At 29.7% G+C, this 10,277-nt stretch overlaps 2 protein-coding genes across 4 annotated transcripts; one reads left to right on the top strand and one right to left on the bottom strand.

The window, feature by feature from the left end:
- Positions 1–281: 281 nt before the first annotated feature.
- Positions 282–4,211, bottom strand: LOC100807595 (sister chromatid cohesion protein DCC1). 3 transcript variants are annotated; one of them, XM_006582316.4, is made up of 5 exons: positions 4,058–4,211; positions 2,891–3,066; positions 1,867–2,790; positions 1,685–1,786; positions 282–730 (listed from the first exon to the last, which is right to left on the bottom strand). In XM_006582316.4, coding segments are annotated over exons 2-5 (1,191 nt in total). In that variant the 5' UTR covers positions 3,055–3,066; positions 4,058–4,211; the 3' UTR covers positions 282–729. The 3 variants fall into 3 exon arrangements, with proteins under 3 accessions (XP_006582379.1, XP_040872694.1, XP_003527519.1); XM_041016760.1 differs by lacking the exons at positions 282–730; positions 4,058–4,211 and adding an exon at positions 3,958–4,052 and having other exon boundaries at positions 886–1,786; XM_003527471.5 differs by lacking the exon at positions 282–730 and having other exon boundaries at positions 893–1,786.
- A 1,852-nt stretch (positions 4,212–6,063) lies between these two features.
- On the top strand, positions 6,064–7,489 carry LOC102665037 (late embryogenesis abundant protein 6). Its single transcript, XM_006582315.3, has 2 exons — positions 6,064–6,207; positions 6,949–7,489. The coding sequence occupies exons 1-2, from the start codon at positions 6,130–6,132 to the stop codon at positions 7,174–7,176; spliced, it is 306 nt and encodes a 101-aa protein (XP_006582378.1). The 5' UTR covers positions 6,064–6,129; the 3' UTR covers positions 7,177–7,489.
- Positions 7,490–10,277: the final 2,788 nt, after the last annotated feature.

Raw genomic sequence — 10,277 nt, 5'->3', positions numbered from 1 at the left:
TAAAGTTGAAATCCAGTATACAAATATTGAAAATAATCTAATTTTTAAATATTTAAAAGACAAAATTAAAACACTTATTTATCCCTCCCATTTCATAGCTATTGAGGAGGGGATCATTTTTTTTTATGAGTCCCACAATTTCCTTTAATTTCCACTCATTCAAACCATAAGCAATTATTCTACTCTCCATTTCCTTTTCTCTTCCTTTATGAAGACACCCAATCAAGAAATCAAGAACTAATTATTCCTAAGGCAAAGGGTCAAGAAATCTAACGCCACTATTTTTAAACAACTTCTTGAAATTAGACTTTTTTTTCACACTATTATCAATACAAAAATTATGGAAAAAATTGGATTCAATTATCATCTAGTCCTATTGGAAATAGGATTGACCACAAGATTCGAGTAGGATCTCTAATAGTCCAAAAGACTTTAAACAGGCATAAATAGGAGAAGAAAGGAAGAAGTGCCTATCATTTGAACCAACTCCCACCTCTGATGGTCTTTTGGATCTGAAAATCCTGAATAAGCATCACTTTGTTTTCGATTACCTGTCCCACAAAATTTCAATTGCCCAACTGAAGCTCTTGAGATGCAGAACCGAGCACAAAAAGTTCTAACCAATGGGTATAATGTAAAGCTTTCGATCTAATTCTGCTTTTGATTACAAAAACATGTTATGCTTTTCCAACTCACACAGTTACAGCATATGCGGAAGCTCTTTTCTTGCCTAATAATAGATTAAAAAAAAATTAGACCAAGCCATCACAAATTATTGTATCAGATATGTACATCAAAATCAAGAGTAGACAAGTAAAACTCAATAAGTATAACCCAGAAACAATTATTTGCATTCACAGATTAAACATGTATCTCAACCAAAGACTTGCACCTAAATTATTCAAAGAATTTATGTGCTCATGTATATGCATTACTGTGCCAGTGTCCAGTTCTATTTGAATAATGTATCCTAACTTCTCAAATATAATCTGACTTTTCAATCATTGAACAAAACAGTTAATTTTCCATGATATGATACTGTGAAAGCATGACAAGAACCCACATTAACTCAAATCCATAGAATTTGACATTAGAACTTGGTCTAGTCAGAAATGGATATAGATAATGAGTAACTTCATTTTTGTTAGTCCAAAGGCATGTTGAAGTTAATCTTAGGGATAGCTAAATCATTAATTGCAAAAGTGTAAGATATTTCTAAAGTAGAGTTTTTTTTTGGTAAGCAAATATTTCTAATTGAAGGTTCATGTCAAAAAGTAAAAATAAAAAGCAGTCATAATTTGTGTACGACAGTTTTTTTTTATAGGCATGTACGAGACAGTTATATTCTATATGTGGCAGTTGTTTTCTCAGGCAGGGGGTTAGGCAATCCATTTCTGTCACTAAAGCCTGTTTGTGACAGTGTTTTGGTGCCATGTAAATTAGTCTCAGGATTTTGGTAGATCTACATTTTAAAAGAGATCAGTAATTTCCAAACATGGAAGGGAATACACAAAGCTTATCACCACAAAAGTTATTTCTAGTAATATAACGAATCTTAATTTTACACACACGCATATAGTGGAAATACAAGAAATTCTAAACTGTAACATAGAAGTACTGGACATTGTCAATCTGAAGTGAGGGAGAAGAAAATAAGGACTGTTGAAGATACACAAGTACATACTATCTTGCACTGAAAACTGGTTCTGCGTCAGCTGATGGTTGTGTCCTTCGAGTGTATTTGAGTAGCAAACCTTCTGAAGAAAGACCCGGTAACTTCAGATCTCTGAAACATCCCAGAAGGGGTTAATTCAAATGTAAAAAAGATTATGCATTTGAAGGTAAAAATAATTATGAGATGTTCACCTGATATAGGGTTGAAGATCTTTCCATTCCCATTTTGGCCTCTCTCTGAAAAGAATAGAGAAACGCTCAGCTGGAGTGGAAGGCAAAGAAGCGACACTGAAGGCGTGGACCCATGTTTCAACTCCAATTTTCTCTGTTAATACCTCTCCTTCCACAAGATCAAAAGTGGGCTGCATTCCGTCTGGAATCTTCTGCCTCCATTCATCCATGAAACTCTCTAACTTCCTCTTACCCCCTTTTAGGATGTCTCTTGCAAAATGTATGCATACTCGCTTCTCATCCAACTTCCAGACAAAGCTAGGCATGCACTCATTTACTCTGTTACCATATACATTCAAACAATGCCTAGCAAGCACCCCAGGAAATCCATCTGATTCCAGTGTACTCACAACTTCATCTTCATTTAAAGCATTAAGTGACCAGTCATTCAACACTGCATTTTTCAAAATCATTCCCAGAATCATGTCCATGTAACTCCCGTCAACTAATCTCCAATACCCATAAATCTCCAGTGCCGAAAGAGCCTGCAGTCCGGACAATAATTCCTCATCACTAGCTTGAATATTGTCTACTAGATCATTCCAGTTATATAATCCTATTCTAGATTCCTGATTCTCTTCTAAATTTCCCATGTCATCCTCCTCCAATTTGTAAGGTTTTTCTGACAGAAGTGATTTAAGCTTATCAAGTCTGGGGGCTGTCTCAATAAGCTCCATATTACCAGATACAACTTTGAGTACAGGTGCAACAACTTTCTCTTCATCACTATTACTATCATTCTTTAGTTGATTTTCATAATATTCTGAATGATTTGCAGGTGGTACAAGCAGAACAGAATTGGAAGTTCCAACAAACTTCATAGCGTATGTCTTGGATTGAGTACAAAGAACTGCATCTTCGTCAGGCTGTCCTCTCAAGACCACCCTGGAATAGAGTAGTAATCATGTTAAAGTTAAAAACACAAATTGGGGAAGCTGAGGGCAGGGACAGAGTTACAAGCAACTGATTGTCGGTCATTGCACACCTTTCATTCAGAACATCTGGGAGAAGTTTCTCATCAAGCTCTAGAAAGAGGAGGTCTTCATATGGTCCAAAAGATGAGTGATATGCAACAGAAATTGATGATCCAGGAGCTATATGTTTTAGTGCTTCTGCCCCTATTGAACCCGACTGCGGAGGCAATTCCATTTCTCCCTCTCACTAAGTACAAAGCATTAGTTAGCCAAAAACAAAAATGAACATATTTTCACATACTACACCAGGCCTGAAGTTAGGGAGAGAAAAAATACAAGTTTAATCAATATTTTAGTATATATGCTTAAGGTTTTAAATATCAGTCGTGATAGCATTGCGGTCGTAGACAGTTAGAAAACCTTCATGTTGCGGCTCAAATCACGGTCACAGACCGTTTTTTAAAACCTCCATTGTTAGATATGTTTCTAGCAATTTGTTACAGAAACACTGCATAATAATTCTAATGTATAGCAGTTTATCCTTTCAATGTCTCTAGAAATGTTATCATTGATTTTATTATTTAAATAGTTTATCTGGGCTTTACCAAATGAAGTTTATCAGAAGAAAAACACCAGAAGCTTAAATGAAGAAAATGAACCAAATATGACTAAAATGGGTAGCAAAAACTTTCTCTTTCTCTCTCTGCTACAAATAAATTAGTTTCCTTTGTCCACTTCATCAACAAATTCCTTTTTTTATTTCTTTATTTGTGCTAAGATTTGATGAAGCTTCCAACTCCCAAAACCAAAGGAATTAAAATTGGGTGCTTCTAAAAGAGCATTACTTTTTTTATCGGCAAATGTCAGTTTATTAGTTTTGTTAGAAATGTCAGTTGGCGGGATTGGAACCCACACTTCTCCCCCTCCCTTCTCTCTTTATCAATCCTCAATCACTGGGCCAACCTTATATCTCCCAAAGGGCATTACTTTACTATATTATTCCTTCAATTACCCTAATCCGCGTCCATTTCATAGCAAGATTTCAAATTTACTTGGTAGAAAAGCAAAGCATAGCAATAATCAAGCAAAGCAGTAATAAGTGACATTAATTAACACTTTTATTTTTAATTTTACCCACTTAGCCATGAGTAGCGTTCCTTCTAGGCTTCTTCAACTGTCGAAAACTCAAATCGAACAAGGGAAAATGGAATCTGAGATAATGAGATAAAATTGGTTACCTTGAATTATTCGTGTTATTGATTAGTTCTTCTTTGATTTCTTGCAATTCGAATGCGACTCTTCGGACTGGAGAGAAGAGGGTAACCCTTCCCGCCCAAAATGGGCTGATATTTAAGAAAGGCCTCCTACCTTACTTTTTTTATTTTTTTTACATGTTATTGATAACAATTATTTATTGAGTTTTAAAGGAAGCAACCACTTAAAATAACTGTTCATATTTCTTTTTGGTTAAATTAATATTTTAGTTCTTTAATTTATTTTTAAGATCCAATTTGATCCTTTAATTTTTCAAATTAATTTAATTTGTTCCTTTAGATTAAATTGTAAGAATTATATGACTGTAAGAATCTATTTTAAAAACTGAAAGATCTGATTGAATCAATTTTAAAAATTAGAAGAATAAAATTAAATTCATAAAAAATAAAGAATCAAACTAAATCAAAATAATAAATTAGAAGCCTAAAAATATAATTTAACCTTTCTTTTTTCATTTGGAAAAACTTCATTTTTTTTAAGTTCCCAGGATGTTTATAATTAAAATTTAATAATGGCTATAAATGATAAATATAAAAATGAAATATTTTCAATTTAGAATAACGAAAATAATATAAACTTTTGAAAGACTGAAATAGAATTTAATAACCGGAAATATATTTTACTAAGTTGAGTGGCTATCACATTTATCTTAATGTATTAAAATGACATTTTTATGGCAAATATTACTTACTTGTTAGTTTTTGTTAGAATGTTAGTGGAATGGATTAAAATTGTAACCTATTTCTTTCTCTTTTTCCTTCCACCTCCAACCTTGTATATCCTTAATAAAATGACATATAAATTCAATGAGTGTAATTCAATTGACAATTATATACGTTGAATTTATAAGGAAAGATCTAGGATTGATTCTCACATAATATACACTCCTAAGGAAGGTGTTACGGATAGCAATAAGGGACTGCAGAAAGCAAGGCCCAAAAGACAAGCCACTATCCCTATCTATTTGAAGGACTACGCGCAGCAGCATGCAGTAACATTCAATATATTAAAACTGTACAAGTAACATGTTTCTAAACTAACTGAAAGACTTAAAGAAACAAATATATCCTACTACACAACTCAATACAGTTCAGATAAACAATTATTACATTTGAAAAGGGAACTAAAAAATTTATACTTGAACTCACATACTTATAATGTAGTTTATTTCATTGTATTTTCAGTAATTAATAAAAAAATACTTTAATAATTTATATAGCATAAAAAATATATCCAAGTCAAAATAATACATAATATAATTAAATTTTTCAATTGGTTTAGTTTTTAAGTGATATGAATAATAAATAGCTACTGTAAATTTAAGATAAAAATTCAACAAAGTGAAAAATACCATTTTTTCAATATTTATTTTTTAAAATAAATTTACATTAACTTAAATAATACTAATAAATTAACATTAAATTAAAACTAATTTACTTAAGTGTGTAGTGTAATTTGATAATGCGTAATTAAACTATCCATATATAATGATAAAAAAAAAACTATACATATATTGATTATATCCAAGTGGGGTACACACACATATATATAAGGGAAGGTGTTGGTTTATATATTTTTCTTACAAAAGCAAGTGAGGAATTTTATTCCTGAGGAAATAAGGTGTTGGTTTATATATTTTTCTCCATAGTCCATTATCAAGCCCACATACATCAATCCTTTACTGATACTGTTAATTAATGGATTAGAATACATTATCTAAATATGGAAAATGTTGATGTTTTGTTTCTTGTCCACAAGATGGTCTTGACAATGCAATCCACAAAATGATCTTATCTTCCATTTAGTGTGATCCACAAAATTGTCCTGACATGTTTAGGACAACACTTGCTCACCAAAAGAGCCATCAAAATGAGAGAGAGAAATGGAAGCAATAAGAACCCATAATTATATAGACAATTGTGTTTCTCATCATCTATATAAAGAGAGCATTATTTCACCGGGGGAAAAAGAGCATTAATTTCTAATATCTTTAAAGTAACACTGAGAAATACAAGGTCACAAAATCTTAGGAAAAATGCAGGCTGTGAAGGAAAAGCTAAAAGATTTAAATGCTGCGCGTAAGGCCAAGGCTGAAGCAAGGGCCGAAGAAAAGGTACTTGAACATTGTATTGTTAATGCTCATAATGCAGGATTAGGAGGCAATAAAGGAACGATCCAAAAAAAAACACTAAAACTTAGACATTGTTTAAACCATTATAGACAATTTAGCACACCTCTTGTATCACTCCAATGTTGTAGGAAATTTAGAAAAATATGCCTTATCCTGTACTATATAGATGATTTAGCTCGTCATTTTTATCCTTCTTTGCTTTTTCTAGTGAAACTTCTAATAAAATAATTAATACACGTGACCAATTAATTTAATAAACTGCTTCTACTCTAATTAACATGAGAATTTTAATCTCATCCTTTCTTTGCTTAATGTTAGTCATAAAATAATGAAAAATCACAATTATATTTTTTTCTTCCACAAACTTTCATTGACTTTTGCCAGACATGTTTCAATTTAAGTGTCCCTAATTTACATGTCTCCATTTGTGGACAATATTGTACCTAATTGTCTAAGCCATATCTACCTTTATATCAATATATATATGAATGTAGAGGCGCCCATTTAATTATATTATTAGTTAATTACACTCTTCTTTTATTTGAATATTTTGTCTCTTGTCAAAAGAAACAAAGTGATCCCTCTACCTAATTAAATGATTTGACATAAATAATTAATGCATTGAACTTTGGATTAATCAGAATTCATTTCTTCCAATAAATGGAAGGATTAGGGGAAAAAAAGTGTGCCACTCAGCCTATAACATTCGTTATGGTTTTGCAGGCTGAGAAAGAGATCGCTGATGCCAGAAAGAATGTTGCTCACGAGGTTAGGTTGGCAAAAGAAGCTGAAGCAGAAATGGATATACACGTGGAAAAAGCAGGAAAAATAGCTGAGAAAGAAATATCAAAGCATGCATCTAAGAACCCTAATGTTGGTTATAGCAACATGAATACTACAGATCATGCTATGTTGGAAGCAGCAAATGGACCCGCCTCTACAATTAACTGAAAACCATGTTTATAAATGTTACATTTTATACAGCTTCAAATAATTATATATGAAACAAATATGGGTGGTGTATAGGAACTAATTAGTGTGATGTATAGGAACTTTTTTAGTAAATGTTACATTTTGTAATCTAGCTAAAAAAAGAGAAATCTTGAAACTAATTAGTGTGATGTATAGGAACTTTTTTAGTTCACCTTTTATTCCTTTCCATGTTATGATATTTCTTTTCATTTTATGATATTTGGTAAGATTGTTTTTCTTTTCATTTGATATATATATAAAACTCATCAGTCTGTTGAATTGTCTTTAATAATCTCTTGTTTACTACAAGATTAAAAGATATTCACGACGATTTTTAGCCACAAATGAATTGTTAGCAAAAACATATATTTAACGTCATTTAAATTTTGTTTAGATAAGATATTCCTTTTTGTCAACAACACTAATATTATTTAGAAAATAATACTTATTCCAACGATAACTTTAGTCACTTATAATATTTACCAACAACCTCGTCAAATGGTTGACAAGTAGATAGATAGATATTACAACTACACGTCATATTGTTATGAATGGTATCATAATTTAACAAGTATGTCAACAACTTCAGACTTTGCTGAAAAGATATACATTTGTATGCAAACTATTTAGATGTTACTGACAAATGATTGAATGACCAATATTTATCGCACTAATTTTCTTTTTTGTTGAGAAATATATAAGTAAGCCAACAACTTTGGACCTTGTTGGGAAAAAATATACCTTAATTTTATGCCAAACACATTCATAATAGTTGGAAAAATGTACTTTTTATACCAGTGTAAATTGCATCGTAGTTTATTTAATTTTAATTGAAAAAATAATATCATCATTAACTTTATTACTTTTAAAAAAGTAATTTGCATATAAAATTAGTTACATAGTAGAAATTTGTTTCGGCTAATAAAAAAAATAGAAACTTATTAATTATTTCTATTGTGTTAGAAATTTAACAATTTTGTAGAAAAGAACAGTTAAACTAAGGTTTAATTATCCTTTTGGTTTCTGTAATTATAAAAACTTTTCCTTTTAATTTTGTAGTTTGAAATGTCCCATTTTAGCTCTTATAATTACAATTTTTTAACCTTTTAATGCTTGCGGTGTAAAATTTCCTAAAACCATTACATCAAAATCCTTTAAAATTGTTACGAAACTGAAATTAGCAGTGAAAAATTATCAAAAAATTTAGACAATTAAGTTTTATAGCAGTTGTAAAGGATCTAAAAGTAATCACGTTAAGTGATTTTAGATAGCAAAAGATCAAAAGTGTTAAAAAATTGTAACTATAGAAACCAAACTGAGATATTTTAAACTATAAAAACTAAAAACAAAAAAAATGTTATAATTATATGGATTAAAAGGCAGTTAAACCTTAATCTAAAGTAAGAGTGTTGTTAACAAAGTCTTTTGCTTAACTCTTACGCCCTTGCCCAATAAGCAATAACAAATGAACCCAATTTTAAGCACAAATAAACTCCCAACGTTCACACACTTGACCCACTTCCTACCCAAATTAAAGGTTAGGCTAATTGAATGGCGTTGGGATACAATATGCATGTTCAATGCTATATTGATTGGTGTTTATTAAGTTATATGATGGCATGCTGAAGTCACTCATATGCTAATTTTCAATATAATAAAATAAAATTGGAAAGAAGTAGTCAGGGAATAATGACAAAAGAAAAATATTATTTTATAGTTGTTTAGGAAAACGATGAAGACCAAGACATAGTGTAATGGGAAAATTATATGTGAAAATTATAGATAAAAAAAAAAAAAAAAACTACTGCAATGGGTCAAGACTAAGCCAGGTAGTCATATCCTGTAAGTCTAAGGGACCGTCTATAGTGTAGCTCTAGTAGTAGCACATTTCAACTCATAGAATAGGGTTAAATTAGTATTTTAATTTTTAATTTATTATTTATATTTGATTTGATCTTTTAATTTTTTTATTCAATTTAGTCTTTTAATTTTTTAAATTGATTTAATTTGGTTCTTCATTTTAAATTATAAGAAATTATTCTTTGTGACGATTCAAAATCACCATTAAGTAGTTTTAAATTGTCACATAATACATATTTTTCAAAAAAACAGAATTGATTTTAAAAATTAGAGGACTAGATCCGGAAAAAAAAAACTAGAGAACCAAATTAAATCAGTTTTAAAAATTAAATGATCAAATTGAACATAAATAATAAATTAGAGGACCAAAATACTAATTTAACCCTAAAACAATATTTGCTCAAGTTATCTTTTAAATTTTTTGTATATTTTTATTTTCTTTATATATATATATATATATTGTGTATCTTTATGCACTATATAAATTTTCATTGAGTTTACATGTATGCTCAAGTAGATGATTATAAACTTTATCTATTTTAATTTGTGATATTTATATAGATAATTTTTTTTCTATGTCGTTGATAAATTAATTTTTTAAAAAATAATGATCAAAAGTAAATTCTGTTTTCTAGAGAAAAACATTTAAAAAAGAAGATTCACATTTCAAAAAATGTCTTGAGAATTCAAATATCGAAGGAAATAGGAAGTAATGTAATAAATTTAAGGATTCTAAATATTTGTTTGAGTATATATATATATATATATAGTCAAATTCAAGTGTAATGCGATGATAAATTTAATAATAAGTTATAATATTCAGACTAATTTAAAAATAAATTATATTTTTTTACAACCATTTTGACATTAAATTATAAAGTTTAAGAATCAAATTATCATTAAATTATTTGTAATATTAACTTATCACACTTTTTATATATTTAGGGGTTGAATTTGAATTTTTTATCGATTAATTTATCAGTGGCTTACACTTTCAAGTACCAATTTTATTATTTATCCTTTTTATTATTAACTTTGTGTTTAAATTACAACTTAAGTTTGAAATATTTACTAGAATATTATATATTAGATTAAATCATTTTGTGGCTCCCGTTCATTTTCAGTTGAAGTTTGGCCACCGACAATGGCGAGGAACAAAAAGTGAGCAATTATTGTAATCATGAAAAGATATCACAAAATGTATTAGTAATTTGTAACTT

Source organism: Glycine max, chromosome 6 (assembly GCF_000004515.6).
Source record: "Glycine max cultivar Williams 82 chromosome 6, Glycine_max_v4.0, whole genome shotgun sequence".
Taxonomy (NCBI): Eukaryota; Viridiplantae; Streptophyta; class Magnoliopsida; order Fabales; family Fabaceae; genus Glycine; species Glycine max.
Note: the sequence above shows the minus strand (reverse complement) of the source record. Positions and strands in the feature narration are given on the sequence as shown.

Bases quoted from the DNA above. Each gene is read 5' to 3' on its own strand.
- LOC100807595 (XM_006582316.4), bottom strand. From the start codon at position 3,054: ATGGAATTGCCTCCGCAGTCGGGTTCAATAGGGGCAGAAGCACTAAAA. The intron at 2,791-2,890 runs GTGTGCAATGAC...ACTCTATTCCAG, and splicing joins CCAGATGTTCTGAATGAAAG to GGTGGTCTTGAGAGGACAGC. The intron at 1,787-1,866 runs GTGAACATCTCA...GGGATGTTTCAG, and splicing joins GATCTTCAACCCTATATCAG to AGATCTGAAGTTACCGGGTC.
- LOC102665037 (XM_006582315.3), top strand. From the start codon at position 6,130: ATGCAGGCTGTGAAGGAAAAGCTAAAAGATTTAAATGCTGCGCGTAAG. The intron at 6,208-6,948 runs GTACTTGAACAT...ATGGTTTTGCAG, and splicing joins AAGCAAGGGCCGAAGAAAAG to GCTGAGAAAGAGATCGCTGA.